This window comes from Drosophila bipectinata, chromosome XL (genome assembly GCF_030179905.1).
Source record: "Drosophila bipectinata strain 14024-0381.07 chromosome XL, DbipHiC1v2, whole genome shotgun sequence".
NCBI lineage: Eukaryota > Metazoa > Arthropoda > Insecta > Diptera > Drosophilidae > Drosophila > Drosophila bipectinata.
In genome coordinates, this window is record NC_091734.1 from 6,482,122 (window position 1) to 6,507,792 (window position 25,671).

General features: G+C 46.2%; 4 protein-coding genes across 7 annotated transcripts; 2 read left to right on the forward strand and 2 right to left on the reverse strand.

The window, feature by feature from the left end:
- The first annotated feature begins 6,685 nt into the window (after positions 1–6,685).
- On the forward strand, positions 6,686–9,658 carry Ldsdh1 (Lipid droplet subset dehydrogenase 1). Its single transcript, XM_017253762.3, has 4 exons — positions 6,686–6,880; positions 8,293–8,794; positions 8,857–9,039; positions 9,097–9,658. The coding sequence occupies exons 1-4, from the start codon at positions 6,861–6,863 to the stop codon at positions 9,358–9,360; spliced, it is 969 nt and encodes a 322-aa protein (XP_017109251.2). The 5' UTR covers positions 6,686–6,860; the 3' UTR covers positions 9,361–9,658.
- LOC108133714 (dynein intermediate chain 3, ciliary) lies at positions 8,666–11,948 on the reverse strand. 2 transcript variants are annotated; one of them, XM_070277882.1, is made up of 4 exons: positions 11,702–11,948; positions 10,256–11,645; positions 9,771–10,205; positions 8,666–9,701 (listed from the first exon to the last, which is right to left on the reverse strand). In XM_070277882.1, exons 2-3 carry the CDS (start codon positions 11,615–11,617, stop codon positions 9,780–9,782), a joined length of 1,788 nt encoding a protein of 595 aa, XP_070133983.1. In that variant the 5' UTR covers positions 11,618–11,645; positions 11,702–11,948; the 3' UTR covers positions 8,666–9,701; positions 9,771–9,779. The 2 variants fall into 2 exon arrangements, with proteins under 2 accessions (XP_070133983.1, XP_017109250.3); XM_017253761.3 differs by having other exon boundaries at positions 10,256–11,947.
- Positions 11,949–12,245: 297 nt separating this feature from the next.
- Positions 12,246–18,001, forward strand: Upf2 (UPF2 regulator of nonsense mediated mRNA decay). The gene is made up of 4 exons (XM_017253756.3): positions 12,246–13,388; positions 13,447–15,230; positions 15,296–15,584; positions 15,644–18,001. The coding sequence occupies exons 1-4, from the start codon at positions 12,474–12,476 to the stop codon at positions 16,376–16,378; spliced, it is 3,723 nt and encodes a 1,240-aa protein (XP_017109245.2). The 5' UTR covers positions 12,246–12,473; the 3' UTR covers positions 16,379–18,001.
- Positions 17,461–24,934, reverse strand: mys (position-specific antigen beta subunit myospheroid). Of its 3 annotated transcripts, none has more exons than XM_070282565.1 (7): positions 24,843–24,934; positions 22,463–23,152; positions 22,173–22,401; positions 21,012–21,096; positions 19,971–20,405; positions 18,685–19,908; positions 17,461–18,617 (listed from the first exon to the last, which is right to left on the reverse strand). In XM_070282565.1, exons 2-7 carry the CDS (start codon positions 23,013–23,015, stop codon positions 18,552–18,554), a joined length of 2,592 nt encoding a protein of 863 aa, XP_070138666.1. In that variant the 5' UTR covers positions 23,016–23,152; positions 24,843–24,934; the 3' UTR covers positions 17,461–18,551. The 3 variants fall into 3 exon arrangements, with proteins under 3 accessions (XP_070138666.1, XP_017109247.2, XP_017109249.2); XM_017253758.3 differs by lacking the exon at positions 21,012–21,096 and adding an exon at positions 21,638–21,722; XM_017253760.3 differs by lacking the exon at positions 21,012–21,096 and adding an exon at positions 21,638–21,722 and having other exon boundaries at positions 24,784–24,891.
- Positions 24,935–25,671: the final 737 nt, after the last annotated feature.

The window sequence follows — 25,671 nt, forward strand, 5'->3', positions numbered from 1 at the left end:
AAGGCACTTGAGCTGCAGTATATTAAAACCAGAACTCGCCTGGTTTCTCGCTTGAGGTTAATATTCTACCCCAACGGCGCCAATATCTTCCGAATGATACATCCGATTTTGAAGCAGAATACCTTAAAAGATTACTGGATCGATTCTACATAATTCTGCATCAAAATCTGGAAATAAAATTTTGGATCCATTTTTTTCGATATTTTCTGATGGACCCCCTTCAAAAGTGGGAAAATGCATGGGGTTGAAAAAATGGTCCCTTGCGGAGGCTATATCTCAGTCGATATTGATCCGATTCTCAAACGGATTACCTTAAACGATTACTGGATCGATTCTACATAAATCTGCATCAAAATCTGGAAATAAAATTTTTGATCCATTTTTTTCGAATTTTTCTGATGGACCCCCTTCAAAAGTGGGAAAATGCATGGGGTTGAAAAAATGGTCCCTTGCGGAGGCTATATCTCAGTCGATATTGATCCGATTCTCAAGCGGATTACCTTAAACGATTACTGGAACGATTCCACATAATTCTGCATCAAAATCTGGAAATAAAATTTTGGATCCATTTTTTTCGAATTTTTCTGATGAGCCCCCTTCAAAAGTGGGAAAATGCATGGGGTTGAAAAAATGGTCCCTTGCGGAGGCTATATCTCAGTCAATATTGATCCGATTCTCAAGCGGATTACCTTAAACGATTACTGGATCGATTCTACATAATTCTGCATCAAAATCTGGAAATAAAATTTTGGATCCATTTTTTTCGAATTTTTCTGATGGACCCCCTTCAAAAGTGGGAAAATGCATGGGGTTGAAAAAATGGTCCCTTGCGGAGGCTATATCTCAGTCAATATTGATCCGATTCTTAAGCGGATTACCTTAACCGATTACTGGAACGATTCCACATAATTCTGCATCAAAATCTGGAAATAAAATTTTGGATCCATTTTTTTCGAATTTTTCTGATGGACCCCCTTCAAAAATCAAAAAATGCATGGAGGTGAAAAAATGGTCCCTTGTTGAGGCTATATCTCAGTCAATATTGATCCGATTCTCAAGCGGATTACCTTAAATGATTAGTGGATCGATTCTACTTAATTCTGCATCAAAATCTGGAAATAAAATTTTGGATCCATTTTTTTCGAATTTTTCTGATGGACCCCCTTCAAAAATCAAAAAATTCATGGGAGTGAAAAAATGGGCCCTTGTGGAGGCTATATCTCAGTCAATATTGATCCGATTCTCAAGCGGATTACCTTAAACGATTAGTGGATCGATTCTACTTAATTTTGCATCAAAATCTGGAAATAAAATTTTGGATCCATTTTTTTCGAATTTTTCTGATGGACCCCCTTCAAAAATCAAAAAATGCATGGGAGTGAAAAAATGGTCCCTTGTGGAGGCTATATCTCAGTCAATATTGATCCGATTCTCAAGCGGATTACCTTAAACGATTACTGGATCGATTTTACATAATTCTGCATCAAAATCTGGAAATAAAATTTTGGATCCATTTTTTTCGAATTTTTCTGATGGACCCTTCAAAAATCAAAAAATGCATGGAGGTGAAAAAATGGTCCCTTGTTGAGGCTATATCTCAGTCAATATTGATCCGATTCTCAAGCGGATTACCTTAAATGATTAGTGGATCGATTCTACTTAATTCTGCATCAAAATCTGGAAATAAAAATTTGGATCCATTTTTTTCGAATTTTTCTGATGGACCCCCTTCAAAAATCAAAAAATGCATGGGAGTGAAAAAATGGTCCCTTGTGGAGGCTATATCTCACTTAATATTGATCCGATTCTCAAGCGGATTACCTTAAATGATTACTGGAACGATTCCAGATAATTCTGCATCAAAATCTACAAATAAAATTTTGGATCAATTTTTTTCGAATTTTTCTGATGGACCCCCTTCAAAAGTGGGAAAATGCATGGGAGTGAAAAAATGGTCCCTTGTGGAGGCTATATCTCAGTCAATATTGATCCGATTCTCAAGCGGATTACCTTAAACGATTACTGGATCGATTTTAGATAATTCTGCATCAAAATCTGGAAATAAAATTTTGGATCCATTTTTTTCGAATTTTTCTGATGGACCCCCTTCAAAAATCAAAAAATGCATGGGAGTGAAAAAATGGTCCCTTGTTGAGGCTATATCTCACTCAATATTGATCCGATTATCAAGCGGATTACCTTAAACGATTAGTGGATCGATTCTACTTAATTCTGCATCAAAATCTGGAAATAAAATTTTGGATCCATTTTTTTCGAATTTTTCTGATGGACCCCCTTCAAAAATCAAAAAATGCATGGGAGTGAAAAAATGGTCCCTTGTGGAGGCTATATCTCACTCAATATTGATCCGATTCTCAAGCGGATTACTTTAAATGATTACTGGATCGATTTTACATAGTTATGCATCAAAATCTGGAAATAAAAATTTGGATCCATTTTTTTCGAATTTTTCTGATGGACCCCCTTCAAAAATCAAAAAATGCATGGGAGTGAAAAAATGGTCCCTTGCGGAGGCTATATCTCAGTCGATATTGATCCGATTCTCAAGCGGATTACCTTAAATGATTACTGGAACGATTCCAGATAATTCTGCATCAAAATCTACAAATAAAATTTTGGATCAATTTTTTTCGAATTTTTCTTTTTTTCCCCTTCAAAAGTGGGAAAATGCATGGGAGTGAAAAAATGGTCCCTTGTGGAGGCTATATCTCACTCAATATTGATCCGATTCTCAAGCGGATTACCTTAAACGATTACTGGATCGATTTTACATAGTTATGCATCAAAATCTGGAAATAAAAATTTGGATCCATTTTTTTCGAATTTTTCTGATGGACCCCCTTCAAAAATCAAAAAATGCATGGGAGTGAAAAAATGGTCCCTTGCGGAGGCTATATCTCAGTCGATATTGATCCGATTCTCAAGCGGATTACCTTAAATGATTACTGGAACGATTCCAGATAATTCTGCATCAAAATCTACAAATAAAATTTTGGATCAATTTTTTTCGAATTTTTCTGATGGACCCCCTTCAAAAGTGGGAAAATGCATGGGAGTGAAAAAATGGTCCCTTGCGGAGGCTATATCTCAGTCGATATTGATCCGATTCTCAAGCGGATTACCTTAAACGATTACTGGATCGATTTTACATAGTTATGCATCAAAATCTGGAAATAAAATTTTGGATCCATTTTTTTCGAATTTTTCTGATGGACCCCCTTCAAAAATCAAAAAATGCATGGGAGTGAAAAAATGGTCCCTTGTGGAGGCTATATCTCACTCAATATTGATCCGATTCTCAAGCGGATTACTTTAAATGATTACTGGATCGATTTTACATAGTTATGCATCAAAATCTGGAAATAAAAATTTGGATCCATTTTTTTCGAATTTTTCTGATGGACCCCCTTCAAAAATCAAAAAATGCATGGGAGTGAAAAAATGGTCCCTTGCGGAGGCTATATCTCAGTCGATATTGATCCGATTCTCAAGCGGATTACCTTAAATGATTACTGGAACGATTCCAGATAATTCTGCATCAAAATCTACAAATAAAATTTTGGATCAATTTTTTTCGAATTTTTCTTTTTTTCCCCTTCAAAAGTGGGAAAATGCATGGGAGTGAAAAAATGGTCCCTTGTGGAGGCTATATCTCACTCAATATTGATCCGATTCTCAAGCGGATTACCTTAAACGATTACTGGATCGATTTTACATAGTTATGCATCAAAATCTGGAAATAAAAATTTGGATCCATTTTTTTCGAATTTTTCTGATGGACCCCCTTCAAAAATCAAAAAATGCATGGGAGTGAAAAAATGGTCCCTTGCGGAGGCTATATCTCAGTCGATATTGATCCGATTCTCAAGCGGATTACCTTAAATGATTACTGGAACGATTCCAGATAATTCTGCATCAAAATCTACAAATAAAATTTTGGATCAATTTTTTTCGAATTTTTCTGATGGACCCCCTTCAAAAGTGGGAAAATGCATGGGAGTGAAAAAATGGTCCCTTGCGGAGGCTATATCTCAGTCGATATTGATCCGATTCTCAAGCGGATTACCTTAAACGATTACTGGATCGATTTTACATAGTTATGCATCAAAATCTGGAAATAAAATTTTGGATCCATTTTTTTCGAATTTTTCTGATGGACCCCCTTCAAAAATCAAAAAATTCATGGGAGTGAAAAAATGGGCCCTTGTGGAGGCTATATCTCAGTCAATATTGATCCGATTCTCAAGCGGATTACCTTAAACGATTAGTGGATCGATTTTACATAATTCTGCATCAAAATCTGGAAATAAAATTTTGGATCCATTTTTTTCGAATTTTTCTGATGGACCCTTCAAAAATCAAAAAATGCATGGGAGTGAAAAAATGGTCCCTTGTGGAGGCTATATCTCAGTCAATATTGATCCGATTCTCAAGCGGATTACCTTAAATGATTAGTGGATCGATTCTACTTAATTCTGCATCAAAATCTGGAAATAAAAATTTGGATCCATTTTTTTCGAATTTTTCTGATGGACCCCCTTCAAAAATCAAAAAATGCATGGGAGTGAAAAAATGGTCCCTTGTGGAGGCTATATCTCACTCAATATTGATCCGATTCTCAAGCGGATTACTTTAAATGATTACTGGAACGATTCCAGATAATTCTGCATCAAAATCTACAAATAAAATTTTGGATCAATTTTTTTCGAATTTTTCTGATGGACCCCCTTCAAAAGTGGGAAAATGCATGGGAGTGAAAAAATGGTCCCTTGCGGAGGCTATATCTCAGTCGATATTGATCCGATTCTCAAGCGGATTACCTTAAATAATTACTGGATCGATTTTACATAGTTATGCATCAAAATCTGGAAATAAAAATTTGGATCCATTTTTTTCGAATTTTTCTGATGGACCCCTTCAAAAATCAAAAAATGCATGGGAGTGAAAAAATGGTCCCTTGTGGAGGCTATATCTCACTCAATATTGATCCGATTCTCAAGCGGATTACCTTAAACGATTACTGGATCGATTTTAGATAATTCTGCATCAAAATCTGGAAATAAAATTTTGGATCCATTTTTTTCGAATTTTTCTGATGGACCCCCTTCAAAAATCAAAAAATGCATGGGAGTGAAAAAATGGTCCCTTGTTGAGGCTATATCTCACTCAATATTGATCCGATTATCAAGCGGATTACCTTAAACGATTAGTGGATCGATTCTACTTAATTCTGCATCAAAATCTGGAAATAAAATTTTGGATCCATTTTTTTCGAATTTTTCTGATGGACCCCCTTCAAAAATCAAAAAATGCATGGGAGTGAAAAAATGGTCCCTTGTGGAGGCTATATCTCACTCAATATTGATCCGATTCTCAAGCGGATTACCTTAAACGATTACTGGATCGATTTTACATAATTCTGCGTCAAAATCTGGAAATAAAATTTTGGATCCATTTTTTTCGAATTTTTCTGATGGACCCCCTTCAAAAATCAGAAAATGCATGGGGTTGAAAAAATGGTCCCTTGCGGAGGCTATATCTCAGTCAATATTGATCCGATTCTCAAACTGAATACAGTAAAAAATTCTATAGTAGATATATATCTTTTAAAATGGAACACTACACCCTTTTTTAACTTAAAAAATTCTTAAACCTAGTTACATATATGTAATTACTTGCAATTTTCTACCATTTAGCAATCACTGTTATCCAACTGGTGCATTTCTTACTAAAGTTTTATTTGCACCTGTAGAAGGGTAGTAATTCCACATTATAAATATATATGAGGCTGGTTTGATTAATCACGAGCCTTATCGGACGGGTTGAGTTCCGTTCGGTTGAGGTTCAGACTGGGAACTTAATACTTTGACCCCTCGATCGACAGGAAAGTGACTAATCACGGTGAGTGATCATATATTGCCTCATCGATAGCCAGGACTCTAATCTCGAATAGTGATTCAGGGGTATTTTGGATTAGTGTATGTTCTATTAAAAGTTTGGGGTATTGTTCAGAGCTTTTGTTCCACTTCCTGGGGATCAGAAGATCAATCCTTATCTTTGAAAGCCCCATCTGGAAATACGTGGCGGCATCTGCTTTGCGAAAGTGCCTCACAGTGAGTATCTTTGTATCTGAATCGTTGTATCTCGGCGTTCAGGGGGTCGCAAACTATATAAATATAAATTCTGTTACGTTATGTGGGGGCAGGGCGGGGTATTACATGGAAGTGCCCCCCCATTAGCTGGCGTATTATTATCGAAGTCTGATTAACCGAAAAACAAACACTAGAACGGAAACCATTGCGCAAAGAACACTTGAAAAAATGTCATAGAACTTTAACTCCCAGTTTTCTAAATCAAAGAACCTTTTTTAGTTCTAGTTAATAGTAATAGTTATATTATATATATTTTATTAAAAATTATTGGCCTTTAAATACTTTTGGTGCCGTGTACATGTAGTATCGTTGTCGTTCTATATAGATCGGATCGGATTGGATCGCCCATTGGACATGTGTTGTAGAAATGTTTATAGAACTCTGATGCCTCTGCCACTGACGCTGCCGCTGCTGCTGCCTCAGCCGGCGTTCCCTATCTGTATCTATAGAGCACTCACTGTATATTTGTATCTGAAAGTATGAGAGCCGACTAGTGTGCGAGTAGATTTCAAATAATAACTCATACGACCGGCGTGGCGGTACGGTACGGTGCGTACTGTTTACTTTACTGAAAAATCAGTCCGAATTCGTTAACAGCCGCTAACGGTTTACGGTTTTACGGTCTCCTCCGAATCATAAAGTAGTGCTCTGATCCGATCCGATCCGATCTGATCCTTAGAATCAAATATGTCGAAAGTGTCGCAAAGGTTAGTAGAAAAAAAAACAGACGATTCCTCAAAAAAAACAGAGTTGGCAACAGAGAGTGTGATTGCTTATCAGTGGAACAGATATATAATACATATAGTGAGCTATAGTAATTACCGGCGATAACATAGAGCTTACGGCTTATCGAAGAGTCCAAAAAAAAAGGAACCCAAAAGTGCCAACTCCCAAGATCAGGGTTCAATAGGGTTTCCTGCTATACGGGGCTTCCATACAAGGGTTAACCCCTATATAGGGGTTACTATCTGAATGCAGTTCCCTGATTGTTGGAACCTTTGAACGCTGTGCAATCAAGAAATCTAGAATCTATAATAGGGATTAGTTGAGATAAGCTTGGCCCCTGGTCCATATATAAGGTATATAATATATTGAAGCCTTTATAGACCCTGTTCGAAGATCGTTTTAAAATTATTAAGCTCCAATAACTCATCAAAAACATGATCAGAAATATCGGAAAAATATGACTTATAAAGGCATCATGAAGATCGGCTGTTGGGCTATAGAAAGTCTTCCGATCTGCTATAAAAATAGCATTCCAAAGTGATAAGAACTATCTCCGGGGAGTGAAGCATGGTCATGGTCAGGGTTGGGTCTCTCCATACCTATATTACGACACCGATGGGTGTATATATTCCGATTTTTTGTATGCCCCATTTGTGCTGATCGTACATACGTAATACAGAAATAAAACTAAAAATAAAACACAAAACAGTTTGAAATTATCAAGATCTCACGCAACTGCAGCTGGAAAGCTGAAAAGTAAAGCCAAAGCTGTATAATTACAAAAAAAAAAAAAACAAAAAAAAAACTGAAAGCGGCTAAAAAGCGCTGACCTAAGATCGCACCCCCAACCCCAGAAGACCCACCAAAAAAAATATAAATAAATACATATTTGTATGAATATAAAAAAAAAAAAAACACAAAAAGCCATAGCCACAAAAGTATTTAAGAGGAGATGCCAAAGGTCAGGCCGATTGTCGGTTGTTATATATATTTTTTGAGATAATGCCCATGGGTCATGCAAGAGTTACTGGGCCGGATTAGGTTCAATTCCTCCATAGATGCCCCCATCTCTAGCCGCTAATGATGATGAAGTGGATCACGCACTTAAAAAGGCGATTAAAACCGAGCATGTTCACAAAAATGTGTAAAGTTTTTAAGAGAATTTTAAAAACAAATGCCTCATACACAGTTCTATTATGGCATCATCTCGGCTTTATTATCCAGATTTTTGTTTTTAGTTTTTAGGTTCCCAGCTTGAGTCATAAAATAAAAACTATGACAGTTTAATGGCCGCATAAAAAATAAACAAAAAAATGCTTTCCCTTTTTCAATTAACTTTGTGACAAAATACCGTTATTCAGCTAATAGAGACTATATTGTTCTTCTCCGGTAGTGCTGGGAGTCCCCAGAGCGGTGCCCCCCAGAGCAATGACGTCTACAATATTGTGCTCCTGGTGGTGGACATCCTGGTGCTGATCGCCAAGTTCTGGTACGCCATCGCCGAGGCTATTGTCGGACTCTTCCGTCCCCCGCCGCTGGAGGAGGTGCGCGGCAAGGTGGTCCTGATCACCGGCACCGGACACGGCATGGGCAAGCAGATGGCCCTACAGTACGCCCAGCTGGGCGCCACCATCCTCTGCTGGGACGTCAACGAACAGACCAACAACCAGACCGTCAAGGAGATCCAGGCCAAGGGCGGCAAGGCCTTCGGCTACGTCTGCAACGTCACCAAGCGGGACGAGCTCATCGAACTGGCCCAGAAGGTGCGCAAGGAGCACGGCTTTGTCTCGGTGGTGGTCAACAATGCCGGCATCATGCCCTGCCATCCCCTGCTGGAGCACACCGAGAACGAGATCCGTCTCATGTACGACATCAATGTGGTCTCCCACTACTGGGTAGGTATTCTTGATGGAATCTCTTCGGGTTTGGTCTTAATCCTCTTCCTTGGCTTCCACAGATCATCCAGGCCTTCCTTCCGGACATGATTGAGCGCAACGAGGGCAGCATCGTGGCCCTCTCCTCCTGCGCCGGACTCTTCGGTCTCGTCAACCTGGTGCCCTATTGCGGCACCAAGTTCGCCGTCCGCGGCTACATGGCCGCCCTGGCCGAGGAACTGCGTCGGAAGAATCCCCAAAACAACGTAAGACAGTAGTGTTTCATCCTCAAGAGACAGATCCTTATTCTCCACTCCATCCAGATCAAACTCACCACCATCTTCCCGTACATGATCGACACTGGCCTGTGCAAGAACCCCCGCTACCGCTTCCCCAATCTGTTCAAGCTGATTGCTCCGGACGTGGCCGCCGCTTCCATCATCGAGGCCCAGCGCCAGGGCCTGGAGGAGGCCTCCATTCCCCGCCACTTTGTCAGCGTGGAGAAGGTGGGTCGCCTCATTCCCCGCAAGGCGATGCGTCTCGTCAACGACTTCCTCGACACGGGCGTGGACACCGACAAGCAGTAGAGGGCTGGCGAGGAGCTCTCTCATCCTGCAGAGCTCCGAACACACAGACGACATGTCTGCATAATTTTAAATTGTTTTTTTTTTTTTATAGATTTTGTTTGTTTCGTCGCTGTTTAGTGTGATTATCTGCTTTTAATTGCTGTGTAAATGCAACTACTCGTAATTGCTGTATGAAAGTGAACTTAGTCAGCTCCACTTGGATAATTAAGACTTAGAAAGGTTGTTACTTAATTAGGGCCGTGTGTGTGTGTGGGTCGTGTGGGTACGTAATAAAGTCTCCAAAGAGTACTCCGTTTAAGATGACGAAATGGTTCACTTGGGGGGTCAGGTGGCTCACATCGCTGCGGTCGTCAGGGAAAAAAAAAGATTACTTTTCCTACTTTTCGATGGAGGGGAAGCTCTAGACTCACCTGTGCTGTCTACCCCTTGGTGGAGTCTTGGGCCTGGCCTGAGGTCCTTTGGCTGCCCCCCTGTGGCGGCTGTTCCGGGGCCGGGGCATCCGTTGGCGAGCCATACACCACAGGCAGGCCCTTCAGAAGCTCCTCATCTGCCTCGGCCAACTCGAAGACGGTGCGCTCCATGATGACCTGGCGCTTCGAGCGCTTCCGTTCCACGGCCAGAATCATGTCCTGGAAGTCGCTAATGGCCGTCCGAAACTGCTCGTCGCCCTCGATCATCATTACGAACTGATCGGGGTTATCCGGATCGAGTTCGAGGTCCGGAGAGACATCCAGTTCGCGTCGCAGGCGATCCTCCTCCGCCTGGAGAATGGTGCGCCTTTTCAGCTTCATCTCCTCCACGCGAGCCTCCAGGATCTTGCTCCGGGATATCTCCCGCTCAAACATCTGTGAAAGACATCTTTAGAGTGTTCCCTGAAATCCCCATCCCGTCTTACGGCCGCCATGAGAGCCTTCTCCTTGCCTGTGGCCTGGCGCATGGCCTCGTCGAGGGTTAGGATGGCGGTGTCCCCGTTCTGGAGGGCAATGGCTAGTAGATCGCCATCGGGCCGGAAGACGACATCCTTGATGGGCACCTTGAAGTCGATGGAGAGAATGGGCTTGCGCTGGTGGAGCAGCAAGTCCCAGAAGTCCACGACGCCCTTCATGTCCCCCGTCACGAACATGGAGCAGCGGCCCGTGCTCCAGGCCCCGCAGGCGATCTGGGCGTTCTTGCGGAAGTACATGGTGCTGGGCCCGTCCTTGGCCTCCTCCGACCAGATCCTGGCCCGCCAGTCGCCTGTCACCAGAAAGTTCTTCACGAAGAACGGATTGCGGTTGATGCTCCGGATGGGACCGGCGAAGAGAGGATAGTGACCCAGCAGGGTCTCTACCGGGGTCATGCCCTTACGATTTCCCACAAAGACGTGACCCATGTCGCTGCAGATGATGAACCGAACGGGAATGGTGTACTCGAACTCTAAAACCGTGACTCCATGGGCGTTCTCCCTCGATTGACGCTCCTGGGGCTCCGGTTCGAGGAGCAGCTCCTGCACGGGCATCGTCAGATCCCGGGTGTCCCAGTACTTGACAGAGCCGTCCAGCGAGCCTGAGTAGAACTCCGTGTTGGACTTGGAATGAACCCAGCAGAGGGCCGAGGTGGTCTCCCTGTGGGACGCCTCCAGCGGACAGGTGCGCAATGGCATCCCGCTCCGGAAGGTGCCCCACAGGCAGACCTTGCCCGAACAAGTGCCTCCCACCATGTTGTTCTCGTCCTTCGGGCAGATCTTGGCCAGCGACACGGACTCGTTGGAGTCATAGAAGAGCTTCGGCTTGAGTGGATTCTTCACGTCCCAGGTGTAGAAGGCGTTCTCCCCTCCAAACGGCTCATCGGTGAGCAGCCGGAGTCGATCCTGGCCCTGCCGGAATTGATTCTTGAACTGGGCCATGAACTGGCGTTCGTTGTTGGGCATCCACTCAATGAGGTTCATCTGGCGGGGCGGCAGGAACAGATCGTGGAACACGTTCGCAATCCGCGCCCTGTACCTCATGCGGATGTCGTGGCCCACATCCGGCGGGATATCCGAAAAGAATTCCTGATATATATTGATGGCGTTGTTCTGCTCTGCCACCCCCATCAACGACCTGATCATCGAGAGCACCTGCTGCCCCCAGCTGTCCTCGCGCTCCACCTTCTTGCGGTGACGCAGCGTCTGCTCCTCGTCGTTAATGTTCACCTCACGGGGCCACCCGCCCTCGTAGTGAAACAATCCGTGGTGGTCCAGGGTCACGTTCTCCGTCTCCATAATGGTCAGTGCCATCTGGCTGCTCAGCTGGGTCTGGTGCACGCTGGGATTGCGGAGGATGTACTTTAGTCGCTGTTTCCCGCTCGGATTAACGCTAACCATCAGCTCGTTGCGATCCTGGAAGAGGCACTGCCTCCCGAAGCGACGTCGCTCCCGGGAGTAGATGAACTGGTTCTGGTACATGGCGGGCGTGAGGATTAGGCGTTGGAGGGTAAAGGGTTAAGGGCCAGGAATCAAGTGTATCTGAAGAGTGTCCTTTGTGTGTCTTCAGTGGTGTTTTTTTTTTTTAGTTTTTAAGAAGATTTTGTGTTATTGTTTATGATTTTTGTTTATTTTTGAAGTGAAAAGAAAAACAAAGAGTTCAGTAGTAGTTTAAGCATTTTATTTTAGTATTAAAATTAAGAAATTAAAAAATCTTTCCTTCTTCCCCTTGTGCTTGATATTTTCTTACGTATTACGATTAAAACTTTATGGAAAAATTAAAAAAAAATATATCAACTATTTTAAATAAATTCCTCATTTCATTATCCTTAACCGGAAATGGTTCATAAATCCCGGGGAAAACCCTGGACTGGAAAAGCGGAAACCGCTGCACAGTGTGACCATTCGTTTTGCTTTTCGGGATTTTTAGAGACGGCCAAAAGAGCGAACGGCCACACCAGCATGCTCTGGGGAAGGCAAGAACCAAAAAAGTAAAACGAAACTAAACAGATGAAATCGAAATACTCGAATTGAATTTCAAAATTGAGAAGTCGACGCGTGCGTCCTGTAAAAGGTAACCCTCGAACCGGAAAACCGACTCCATAAGATCGGAATCCGAGTACAGCAGCGTCGTCGTCCCAAATCCGAGCCAAGCTGCCGAGTTGCCGCCATGCATGCAAGCAATTCGACAACCGCCGCTGCCAGCGCAACCAAAACAACAACAAAGCCGGATGCCACACCGTCGGATGACCCAGGCAAAGATGAGCCACCGGCGGCCACCGTCCCAGCTGAGGATTCCTCTGCACTGCACGGAACAGCCGGAGATACGGAAGCGGGTATATCAACCGTTGACGAGGCCGTCCAGGAGGCGGAGGAGCGCGAGGAGCTGCAACAGTTCGTCCAGGAGCTGAGCGACAAAATCGAGAGCAAGCGCCAGCTGCGCCATCAAAACTCCGTCTTCGAGCTGCCCGGGGAGGAGCACTTTGCCCGCCTCGACTCCAATCTCAAGAAGAACACCGCCTTCGTGAAGAAGCTGAAGCTCTTCACGGCCACCCAGCTGGATGCGCTGCTCAAGGAGCTGTCAGCCCTAAATCTCAGCAAGTACATCTCGGAGATCTGTGCCGCCCTGGCCGAGGCGAAGCTCAAGATGACGGATGTGCCGGCGGTGGTTACACTGGCCTCCAGGCTGCACTGCACCTACGCAGACTTCGATGTCCAGTTCCTGGAGGCCTGGCAGAAGGCCCTCAACATCAAGGCCACCGAGAAGATCAACAATCCCAGCAAGCTGCGCGTCGATCTGCGCCTCTTCGCCGAGCTGGTCAGCTCCGGCGTGATACAGATGAAGCCGGGCCTGGCCCAGCTGGGTGTGGTGCTGGTGCATCTCATTGCCCAGGACAAGGAGGACCACAGCAACTTCTCCATCATACTGTCGTTCTGCCGGCACTGCGGCGAGGAGTACGCCGGCCTGGTGCCGCAAAAGATGCAGCACCTGGCCAACAAGCACGGCGTGGAGCTGCCCAAGTCCGATTTCCTCTCAGCCGACAAGCAGCTGAACCTGCGCAACATGCTCAAGGGCTACTTCAAGGTAGGATTAGTCGCGAGTTAGATATTCCTATGATCTATAATCCCAACGTTTCTTTCAGGCGCTGTGCAAGCACGTCCTGGCCGAGCAAGCGGAGCTGATGAACATGACCAAGAACATTCGACGCACCATGGAGTGCAAGGGCGAGATCTCCACGGAGAAGCGGGAAAAGTGCGAAGTGATGCAGGCCAGCTTCGACAAGCTCCTGGCCTCCGCTCAGTCCCTGTCGGAGCTGCTGGGCGAGCCGCTGCCAGAGCTGGCCAAGGAGTCGGAGTGCTGCAACCCGGGCACCGTCATCGACAACATGCTGGACAGTGCCGCCTTCGGAGTTCTCGACCCCTGGGGCGACGAGGAGACGCGCTCCTTCTACACGGACCTTCCGGACTTGCGACAGTTTCTGCCAAACTTTTCGGCGCCCAAGGTGGACCTGGAGCAGATGGAGGAGCCCAGCGAACTGACTGAGGAGGCCATTGATGCCAATATCGATGCAGAAATGGATCTTGACGATCCTCCTTCCACCGCATCCGACTCGGCCGACAATCCCCCAAGCGAAGAATCCCCAGCAGCAGCAGCAGCAGGAGGGGCCCCAGGACCCACTACGTCCATCAGCGAGGAGGTGAAGCCCCAGAAGATGGGCAGCGCCCTGATGGAGCTCGGACGGCAGCAGCAGAATCAGAATGGGCAGACCCAGAACCAGAATCAGACCCAGCTGCGGCAGCAGTTCGACACCTTCCTGGTGAATCTCTTCAACTGCGTCAACAAGGAGCTGATCGACTCGGCGGCCATCGAATTTCTGCTTAACTTCAACACGAAGCCCCAGCGCAAGAAGCTGACCAGGACGATCTTCTCCGTGCAGCGCACCCGACTGGACATCCTGCCGTATCTGTCGCGCTTCGTGGCCATCGTTCACATGTGCAACACGGACGTGGCCGCCGATCTGTCCGAGCTGCTGCGCAAGGAGTTCAAGTGGCACATCCGCAAGAAGAACCAGCTGAACATCGAGTCGAAGCTGAAGATTGTGCGCTTCATCGGGGAGCTGGTCAAGTTCGGTCTCTTCAAGAAGTTCGACGCCCTGGGCTGCCTGAAGATGCTGCTGCGCGACTTCCAGCACCACCAAATCGAGATGGCGTGCGCCTTCGTCGAGGTCAGTGGCGTCTATCTGTACAACTGCCGCGACGCCCGGCTGCTGATGAACGTCTTTCTGGACCAGATGCTGCGCCTGAAAACGGCCACGGCCATGGACTCGCGGCATGCAGCCCAAATCGAGAGTGTCTACTACTTGGTGAAGCCGCCGGAGTCGTCGAAGAAGGAGGCTGCGCCCCGGCCGCCGATGCACGAGTACATCCGCCACCTGATCTTCGAGGAGCTGTGCAAGCAGAATGTGGAGCGCTGCATCAAGATGCTGCGGCGCATCAACTGGCAGGATCCGGAAACCAGCAGCTACGCCATCAAGTGCCTCAGCAAGGCCTACCTGCTGCGCTTCCCGCTGGTGCGCTGCCTGGCCGATCTCGTCTCCGGGCTGAGCTCCTACCAGCCGCGCGCGGTGACCATTGTGATCGACAACGTGTTCGAGGACATCCGCGCCGGCCTGGAGATCCACTCGCCGCGAATGGCCCAGCGACGCATCGCCATGGCCAAGTACCTGGGCGAGATGTACAACTACAAGCTGGTGGAGTCCACGCACATCCTCAACACCCTGTACTCGATCATCTCGCTGGGCGTGTCGATAGATCAGAATGTGGTCTCGCCGCTGGATCCGCCGGACAGCCTGTTCCGGCTAAAGCTCGCCTGCATGCTGCTGGACACATGCGGGCCCTACTTCACCAGCCAGGCGACGCGCAAAAAGTGGGTTACCCTGTCCTGCCCTGCCCCACCCAGACTAACCAGTACTTTCTCCCCTTTATTTGCAGACTGGACTACTTCCTGGTCTTCTTCCAGCACTACTACTGGTTCAAGAAGTCGCACCCCGTGTTCAGCAAGTCCGAAAACACCTCCGACCTGTTTCCCATTCTGGTGGATCACACCTACCGCGACTGCCTGACCAGCGTGCGTCCCAAACTAAAGCTCTACAAGAGCATGGAGCAGGCCAAGGCCGCCATAGACGCACTCCAGGAGAAGCTTTACCCGCAGCTGAAGACCAACTGCAACCAGGACACTGCCCTCACCACCATCAGCGAAATCAGCGAGCTGGACGATGCCGTGAGTTTTGTGATTCCCTCAAAGAATTATCCTTATTTCACACACTTTTTTCCACTCAGGCAACCGACGAGGATTCGGGCTCGTCCAACGATCAGAGGGAGCGCCAGGTGGCGGGCCAGGAGCCGGAGCAGGGCAACGACTGGACCGAGAACGAGACGGAGCCGCTGCCAGTGCAGCCGCTGCCAGTGGAGAAGTCCAAGGAGGACCTGGAGTTTGAGCAGATGTACGAGAAGATGACTACGGACTCGTACCAGGAGCGGCTGAAGGAGCCGATCAAGGCCACGCCCAAGGACATACCCGTGCCGATGACGGCCCGCCTGCAGAAGAAGTCCTACGAGCAGTTGACGAACTGCAACGCCTCCACCACTGCATCGCAGCAGATCTCAAAGGCAGACGGCGGTAACGGAGGCGGCAGTGGTACGCCCAGTTCGCCGGGCACTGACCCGCCGGAGTCTGGCAAGTCTGGCAATGGCGGCAATAGCGGAGCCGTGCCCTTCGTCCTCATGGTGCGCGGCAACAAGGGCGGCAAGCAGCAGTTCAAGTCATTTGTGGCTCCGTCCGACTCGCACCTGGCCATCAACCTGAAGCTGCAGGAGCAGAAGATCCGCGAGGAGAAGGAGAAGGTGAAGCGGCTGACGCTGAACATCACGGAGCGGATCGAGGAGGAGGACTACCAGGAGTCACTGCTGCCGCCGCAGCAGCGAAACTTCACACAGAGCTACTACCAGAAGCCCAACAAGCACAAGTTTAAGCACCAGAAGGGCGCGCCCGATGCGGATCTGATCTTCCACTGAAGGGCATCTCAAGATGGTGACTAGGAGGGATGCACCCAATCCTGGCCAGACGCCGCCTGACCAGCCCATCGATGCTGACTGCTGACTGCTGACTGCGATTGTGCTGACACATTACTCGGAATCGGAATCGGTATCTGAGACGGATACAGGATACAGATACGGAAACTTAAACGGAATCTGAACCGGAATCGAAGATGAAATCCAAGTCGAAGACGGAAATGGAAAAGGAAATGGATATGGAAACTGAAAGGGAACCGGAAACGAAAACGGAAACGGAAGAGCGCCGTGCTCCAAGAGCCAATTGCTGCGATGTCCTGGGAGGACGAGGCACAATCCAGGAGACACAAATCCGACTCACATCCGACTTAAAGCCACAACCCACACCAAATGCAAGAGCTGTACTTAAAGCTAGAGAAGCCATCACCACAGTCCACACACTCAAAGATGATCACAGACGCGAAGAACCACTGACCACCACCATCGCTTCGTCCTCGGCCCGGATATTTTGTCCTGTACATACACAACCATATACTCTGCCGCTCCCAGTTCAATGCCAGATCCTAGCGAGCCGCCCCATTTCCCGATCCCAGTTCTGATTTAAGATTAAAAACACTACCTAGTACGTACGATTTGCCTAGACTTGTTTCGAAAACAAAACTCTTGTGTACAACGATATATATATATTAGATTTTAAAGTGCGAAAGTATATATATGTACCAGTATATACATACATATGTTGTAAGGACATCCGATTTATTGGCCCGGATGATCTCTGTTCCGAATGCAGAATACTAATACAGTCTGAGGATATGACTTTATTTTGTTTTGTTTTTTTTTTTTACTTTTTCAACGGCCCCCCAAACTCTTTATTTTTCTTTTTTTTTAAATTTTTTTTCATTTTTTATTCACTAAAATTAGCTTCAAACAGTTATCTTTTTCAATTTTTTATATTTTGTATATTTTTGCCAGTGTTGCCACCTAGTTTTGTATTCGGGTTTTATTTCAATAAAATTATGAAAAATGTTTATCATTTTTTTGTTTTTGTATTACACTCCTTTTAAAAATTGTTAATCAGTAATCAGTACAAATGGCAAAAGATATATATTATTACATAGTAGTATTAATTTACTATTAATGGTCGAAATTCAATAAAACAAAACCCACACACAAGAGACTACGAATATGAAACACTCATATCCGGTCTTTCCGGAATCCGGATGTGTGTGTTGGTCTTCCGGGCGGGCACTCTCTTGCATTTCGAATTAACAATTACAAGCTTAAATGTTAATATGCTTAACTATTAAATGTAAAGTTAGCTTTAAAAACAAGTAGAAAAAAAAACACACATTTAGAAAAACACATAGTTTGGGGGCGGGGGGGTACATAGATAGATCAGTTGGGGATTCCCCGGGCATCTTTAGGTTTAAATACATTTTCGATTGCAGTTTCGGACGGGGTTCGGAAGTATTTTAAATTAAAATAAAGGTAAGGGGGACCGAAAACATAAAAGATTACAAAATAAGAGTACAAAAATAAAATACAAATTCATGTGCTGGCTAAAAAAAAAAAGAACACAAAAATCATAACTACAACTAATCTTCGTAAATCTTGGCTCTTGATTCTTTGAATAATAGTTCTTCTTCCACACTCTTCTTCAATTTTCTTGCTGCTGCGTGTTTGTGCGTGTCTGTTCTTGTTACTCCGCTCAAAATTTCCTCATCATCTTTTTTTTTAGCATTTTTCAATATTTTTGTATACATATTTAGTCTAAAGTATATATTGCAAGGCACAAAATCATTTGCTCGTTAAGTATACACATTGTATAAAGGCTGCCCGTGAGGGGATTTGTGTGTAAACGTATATATAAATATATATATATATGTATTTAGATATATTTAGATATATATAGGGTTGACTTAGTTTAGAACGCGTTTCAATGGCAGTTGACTTCCGTGGTGGCGGGTCTCTCCACCCGGGCATAGCAGCTTTGTCGATGGATTCGGAGTCGATACAAGGGGTTGGGTTAATTTTTGGATCTTTCTGTTTCGTTATTGGTTGGATTTCTAGATTTTTGGATTCTTCTGGTTTCTGGTTTTGTGGTTTGTGGTTTCCGGTTCAAGCACAGACAGACATATAATATTCACTAATATTTAGTTATCTTGGGAGCGCGCACTTATTTTCCCGCATACATGGGATTCTTGAAGGTGGAAGTGGCCTGCTTATAGATGGGATTCTCGCCCTGAAATGCACAGATTATATAGCATCAACAGATATCATAGAAGGAATAGACTTAAACGATCACTTACCGTATCCCACTTGGCGTTCATGCGCTCCTTCTCGAAGCGGGCAAACTCGCGGCGATCATGGATCGTGGTCAGCAGCTTCCAGAGCAGCAAGATGGCCAGACCCACCAGCACAATGGCCGCAATAACGCCCAGGACAATGCCCAGCATGAAGACCTTGGGCGGGCACTCCTTCTCCTCCTGGGCGTGCACGATCAGCTCACCCTGTTCGCTGTACTTGAACTCGAACCGGCAATCGTCCTCGTCGAAGAACGTGCACATCTGCTCGTCCTTGCGCTCATCGATCTCCACCTTCTCCACGCCGATGGGGGTGAAGGTCGTGCAGTTGCGGGCACAATCGTTCACGTCCTTGAGCACGCCGGTGTGGTACATTTGGCACTGGACGCAGTCCTTCAGCTCCTGACAGCGGCCCGAGCACGTCGGGCACTTCTCGCAATGCCGGCCGGAGTAGCGTCCCTGTTCGTTCACTGCACACTTGCAGACGCCGCACTCGCAGACACCGTGTCCGGAACAGATCTCTCCGCCGCCGGGCGGCATGCAGGTGTCGTTGGAGGCCTGGCAGGCGCAGCTTGTGCCCGTCCAGCCGGGCTTGCAGATGCAGCGGCCACAGTCGCAGGTTCCGTGATCGGGGCCGGAGCACAGCTGGTTCTTGTTCCGCTCACAGCTGAAGTTGTCGCACTCGCAGAAGGGGCCGGAGACCACCTCCTCCGGGTTGGAGCGCTTGAAGCACTCACAGGCTCCGCACACGCAGTTGCCCCGGCCGGAGCAGTCGGTCGTCGTGGTGTTGTCCGCCCGGCAGCTGGCGTCGTTGTTGATCGTCGAGTTCATGTCCGAGACGGAGCACTCGCAGCTGTTGCCGAAATGGTGCTCGTCACAGTCACAGATGCCGCACATGAAGGTACCGAAGTTGTTGCAGTGCCGCGAGTGCACCTCGTAGCCGGTGGAGCCGGGCTGTTCACAGGGACAGGCGCACAGCATCTCCAGCTGGATGAGCATGCTCTCGTTGATGCCGACGGGGTAGATCTGGATGTGCTGCGTCCAGTCGCGCGGATCCTCGGGGCACTTGAGCACCTGGATCTGGGCCGTGAAGCTCACCTGCTGGCCGACCGTCAGGTTGTCGCACTTGGAGGTCTGGATCTCGGGTCCCCCCGTCAGGCAGGAGGAGAAGTAGGTGATTTTTACATCGCCGGTGGCATTGTCCTTCATCTCAACGGAGGATGAGATTTTCTGGGATAGAAATGGTCAGAAATGAGTAAGAACTGGTGGGTCTGGTCATCTTCAGCACTTACAGCGTACTCCTCCTTGACCAGGTCGACGACGTTGGAGGAGTCGTTGGAGAGCACGGCGGCCGAGGAGCCCTGGATGTGGCCCTTGAGCTTCTCGTAGACGGAGAACTGGTTGGAGGTCACCGCAAAGATAATATTGATGGCGTTCTCCTTGACCTTCTGGTTGATCTGCGAAATGCTGGGGTAGTCCTGCAGCACCGAGTGCGTGTACATGCCCTGGGCGTTCAGATGGCACTCGCCGTCGTTGGGGGCGATCACTCCTCCAAGCTTGCCGTCGCCGGCATAGTGGAAGCCGGCGTCCGTGGAGAAGACCAGCAGGCGACGGGCCTGCTCACGCCAGCCGACCTGCTGCCGGCAGGCGATGGCCTGCATGATGGCATCGAAGCCACCCTCGGGTGCGTCCAAGTTACCAGATACGGCGGCATCCTTTACCTCGTTCTGCCAGAAAGATAAACGATTAGGAGGTGGACTTTCAAGCGGCTGGAGGATTAATTGCCCGGGTTAGGAGGGTAAGGAGGAACTATTGACTGGCACTCTCCAGATCAGTTAGGGTGTGGTCTATCAATGTTAGTCAACAGATAACGACGACTACCGATAAGATATGTACAGTATTTTCGCCAATTTATGATTAACGAGGAAGATTCTTGGAAGGTTTCCAAGTCTGGATGACTATTTTGGATCGAGATTCCTCGAAAGGTAATACTTTTAGATCATTTTTGGAGAGAGTTACTCACCGGAGGGTGCCAGTAATGGTTATTATAAGGAGGGATTAAGGGTTCAAGACACAAGCACCAAGCTAAGATTATGCAAGACCATCTAAGGAACTCCACAACCAATACGGATCAGTAGACACAACCACAACAAGTCGTCAATTGGGATTAGTAGCATGCACCATAACCATGTTAGAAGTAACCAAGAAACCAAATCAAAACTCAAAATCCCGAAATGAAAACTGTGTTAGGATGGATGAGGGTTTGGCCGAAATGCTCAAATATTGGATGACGGAACGATCGGATGGGGATGACGGTGACGGTGACCACTTACAGAGAATCTATAGGTGTCCGTGCTCAAGCCCATGATGTTTCGATAGCCGTAGGGAGCATCGCATTTGGGGCACGGCTCCTGCAGGCTAATTTTGGTTTTCGAATTTCAAGCAACGGGTTGAAACAATTTTGTTTTTCAGGACGAATACGATATATATCGTATATATATATGGAGGATATATATAGTTATAGATGGAGTATAAGAGATGAGATCACAATGAAGCAAATAAATAAATATCGATAGAGGAAGAGAGAGAAAGAGAGAAATAAAAATATAAAAGATAAATAATGTTCGACGACATCGAGAGGTGCAGATAAATTACGATATAGATACAGATACAGATACAGATACAGATACGGATATATATGCGATGTGCTGTCCAATCACCTGGATGGCAGCGTACAACATTAAAGCACACAGGACACGACTTATGACTACTTAGGACTACTAGAGAGAGGTGCACACATGGGATACATCATATCATATACATAGGTGATGGCATAGGTGGGGCATAGGTGGGGAGGCATGCTACTGAGGAGCTAATGGGGAGCAGGACAGGCACAGAGACAGATAGATAGAGTAGGTAGGGATAAGTGGACAAGTGTGATTGATTAATCGTCTCTTACAGAGAAGCTTTCGGTGTTATTGTTGAGTGGCATGTGATTGCGGTAACCATAGGGAGCCTTGCAGTTGTCGCAGGGATTCTCGAGTCTACAGAATCGGATTAGAATCGGTTGTCGGTATTCGGTTGTCGGTGATGTTGGTGTTCATGGTGTGGTTGTAAGTAAATTGGATAAAATTAGCTTCAGAATTGGCATTAATCGTTTAGACGTAGACGTACACAGGGTACTTTGAGAGAACACTACAAAAAATAAAGGCTAAGCGGCGCAATGATTTCGAGAGTGGGTTATCTATACTATACTATACTAGGTAGGTGACCAACCGGTTCGGTCATAACTCTATCGCGTCTCATTACTCATGACACGACGGCGGGATCGCTGACTAAGCCGGTATCCGATGAATCCACTGCTTACTAACTATTCTTCTTAAAAAATAAATACAATTTCGATTTCACAAAAAAAACATAAATCCTTAAAAACAAAATAAAGAGTAACCCTAGGAGATGGTCCGGCTTGGGACGACACCCGGAACCGTACTCACTTCTTGGGAATGGTCGAGACATAGGGCATCAGCACCTTGTCCACAAAGGAGCCGAAGCCCAGGCGGAAGTTCGAGGTGATGCTCTTCATCGTCTCCGAGAGCTTGTCGCCCAGGGCGGAGAGCTTCTCCTTGTCGTCCTCCATGGACTTGGACAAGTCCATCAAGTAGTACAGATCCACGGGATAGCCCTCGGCCTGGGTGTAGCTCACCTTGAGGTCGTGCTTCTGGTCTAAAAGGGAAGCGGGAGAATGAGTTTCTTGAAGAGATTGGCCCTGGATATCCCAACTTACTAATACGCAGCTTCAGCTTCACGGACTGGGGCTTGATCTGGACGATTTCTGAGCTGGAACTGGCCGACCAGCCGGCAGAGTACTCCGATCCATAGGAGCCGGACATGGACGACGAGGAGGACGAGTGGTAGTGGCTGGAACTGGAACTGCTGCCGGAAAGATAGCCACCACTGGCGCCACCGCCAGCTCCGTAGCCCGCTGCTCCATAGCCTCCACCTGCTCCGTAACCGGCGGCTCCGTAGCCAGCTGCCGACGATCCGCCGGCCACCGAGGCCAGGGTCAGGTTCTTGTTGAGCAGGATCTGCTCGGAGGTGTCCGGATTCCAGACAAACTCCTCGGGGCACACCTTGCTGGTGTGCTGGAAGCATCGTGACTGTCCCTTAAAGTCGGGCTGCATGCACCAGGCGCAGCTCTCCGTCTGGATGCATGTGTGGCACTTGTCCTTGGCTCCGCACGGGTTCTGGGTGAGTTTACCGGCCTTCTGTCCGTTCATTGGGCCCACGACGGCGGCCAGAACAATGGCCAGTAGGATGGCCCTGCTCCCAAGGATCATGGCTGCTGTCCGCTGGGAGGATGACTGTGTGCGGGGGGGTGGGTGTGGGTGAGTGCAGCGGGTAAACCGTGTACTGTGCTCTCTCTCTCTCTCTCTCTCGCTCGCTCTCTTGCCTTCTCTGTCGCTTTAGTGCGCGGCTGTAATGGAAATATGGAGTTCTGATTAGCTTTAGCGATCGGATTGGAATGGAAACCCAGTCCCAGTCTAAGATGCCAACTAAATCATGTAAAATATATTTCCCAATAAATCACAAAAATTCATTAAAAGTGCTGACCCCAACTGTGGGTCATGTGTGTGTGTGTGTGTGTGTATCTGCTCCAAGTGGCCTCACATCTGCTGCCCCTGTTTCTTTGGCTTTCTGCTTTTTTGTGCTTTTCTCCTCCTACCTTGTACCCCGTACCTCTTACCTCTGCTTCTACCTTAATGTTTAATTTTATTTTCTCATCAACTTGGCCAGAGAGATGACTCATCTCACCTACAAAACCACACTCACACACACACACACGCACCAGGGCTCGGTCTCGGTGATTATGTGCGAGATTATGTAGGTGGTGGCGTCAAATCCAACAAGAAGAAGAGACCCAAGCAGGAAGAAGGCAAGCAAGGAAGCAGGCAAGGAAGGAAGGAAGGAAACAAGGAACGGTGATAAACATGGCAAGCTGTCAATAAGCACCGCAAATTACTCATTCGAGCACGTTCCGTTAGCACTCTCCCCCAATACTCTCCCACTCTCTCATATGTACGTGTGGGTCTCCTTCCGAAATGTAAACAAAGGCCAAGGGAGCGGGACAATGACTACTCATTGTTGATTTCCGTTGAATCGGCCCGAGGCTCAAATGATTCACTCAATCAGGCAATCATAATTTATTAATAAACCCAATCGCTTGAAAATTGAAGATGTAAGATTTAAGAAGGGCTAGATCCTCTTGCTGCAATCTGTTGGATGTACAAACATATATCTATATTTAGACGCCTACGCACACACACACACAGATACAATTTGCATAAAAAACCAAAAATATAAAACGAGATCTGCAGCATAGAGTGATCACTGTGTGTGGAGGGACGCCCACTATCGGTGCGAGAGACCAACATCTGGGCCGCCCAGATGTGGGCGTACTGGTTGCCCGCCCCCCTCTAGCCACCTAGACATTGGGAAGTGGGTGGGGGGAAGTGGCACACTACCAAGGTAGTTGAAAGTTTGTTGCCAACTGTATGTATTTATATAGTATATACTGGCTACTGGTAATTGAAAACCCATAATTGATAATATATCTTTCTTTCAGTCGTGGAGGACTCATTTTTATTTAGCTCAACAAACACAGCACACTATGGAACACCCAACAGTGTTCCGAGATAGCACAGTGTGCGTGTGTGTGTGTGTCGTCACTGGGAATGAAATCATCAAAGAGCGCTCTTCTCGGTGACTTCGTTTCGCTTTTTTTTTGGCCAAATGCAGCCGGAATCCATTGATTTCTTACGTAACCCGCCTCGCCCCGCCTTATTTCAGCCGCACTCTGGCCCCTGAAGGGTTCCACGATAAGCATTCATCACTTTTTCGCTGGCATTTCGCACAATCAATTTCCATCAGGGCGGTTTAATGCCTTTTCTTATTTTGATTGCTCTCACACACTTGTGGAGTTCCACACACACACACACACACACACACTCGCGATATGGGGGGACACACGCACGTCCCGGAATCCCCTGAATAAGGCCTCGCCTGTGTTCTTCCCCCTTTTTTGCAAGTTTAGTCACCAACTTTTACCGTTTGCCACTCAAAAAACAATATCTTGATCGGAAACCCACAGACAGAAAAATAATTACTTTGTCGTTCGCTGTTTGCCGTTCCGTGCAGTGTTACCAACTTAGCTGCCTGCCCGTAATGTGGCCAGTGTTTTATAGTTTTGATAAAAGCGGCCACATTTTGGTAGAGGTGCCAGATTTTTTTTTCACTTGTTTAGAGCTGCCAGATTTTTCAAGCATATCTTGAAAATTCCAAATTTCCAAACTATTAAAAATTAAACAAGAAATTCATTTTATTTTCAACTACAGTCGAATCCCGATAATTCGTACCCCGCTAAATCGAAAATCGCAATAATTCGTAAAAAATTTTGACCCCTTGAAAAAAACTCGTTAATTCGTAAAAATTCCATACATTTTGGTCCTCTCGTTAATTCGTAGTATTTGGCGCAACGCAAATAATATTGAACCTCTTAAAAATCGTAATATTGTTTCGTAACCTCTTATAAATCGTAATGCGATGCGAAATTTTTTGTAGTTAAAGCACCTTTATGTTTTCGTTTTTCGTTTAGTTTTCTGTTACCAATTATTGTTATCAAAAATTACCAATTATTTTAAAGCTTGAATTTTTTTTTTTTATAATTTAATGTTTCTGCTTAATTGTTTAATTTTTTATTATTACAATTTAATGTTAATGTTTAATTTTCCTCTCATTTGAAAAATGTACATACATATAATGTTTGTTTAATTTTAATAAAGTTAAATACATATGTAAACATAATGTGAAATGTAAAAACCCCGTTTATTCGACTCTTTCATTTTTGAGCCTCGTTAAATAGAAATCTCGATAAATTGATTTCCCGTCTAATTCGTAAAAAAAAAAGATCCCCTTGCCATTTCGAATTATCGGGAC

Bases quoted from the DNA above. Each gene is read 5' to 3' on its own strand.
- Ldsdh1 (XM_017253762.3), top strand. From the start codon at position 6,861: ATGTCGAAAGTGTCGCAAAG. The intron at 6,881-8,292 runs GTTAGTAGAAAA...CTTCTCCGGTAG, and splicing joins ATGTCGAAAGTGTCGCAAAG to TGCTGGGAGTCCCCAGAGCG. The intron at 8,795-8,856 runs GTAGGTATTCTT...TGGCTTCCACAG, and splicing joins ATGTGGTCTCCCACTACTGG to ATCATCCAGGCCTTCCTTCC.
- LOC108133714 (XM_017253761.3), bottom strand. From the start codon at position 11,785: ATGTACCAGAACCAGTTCATCTACTCCCGGGAGCGACGTCGCTTCGGG. The intron at 10,206-10,255 runs GTAAGACGGGAT...TGTCTTTCACAG, and splicing joins AGAAGGCTCTCATGGCGGCC to ATGTTTGAGCGGGAGATATC.
- Upf2 (XM_017253756.3), top strand. From the start codon at position 12,474: ATGCATGCAAGCAATTCGACAACCGCCGCTGCCAGCGCAACCAAAACA. The intron at 15,231-15,295 runs GTGGGTTACCCT...CTTTATTTGCAG, and splicing joins AGCCAGGCGACGCGCAAAAA to ACTGGACTACTTCCTGGTCT. The intron at 15,585-15,643 runs GTGAGTTTTGTG...TTTTCCACTCAG, and splicing joins TCAGCGAGCTGGACGATGCC to GCAACCGACGAGGATTCGGG.
- mys (XM_070282565.1), bottom strand. From the start codon at position 23,015: ATGATCCTTGGGAGCAGGGCCATCCTACTGGCCATTGTTCTGGCCGCC. The intron at 22,402-22,462 runs GTAAGTTGGGAT...CTTCCCTTTTAG, and splicing joins GAAGCTGAAGCTGCGTATTA to ACCAGAAGCACGACCTCAAG. The intron at 21,097-22,172 runs GTGAGTACGGTT...AACCAAAATTAG, and splicing joins GTCTCGACCATTCCCAAGAA to CCTGCAGGAGCCGTGCCCCA.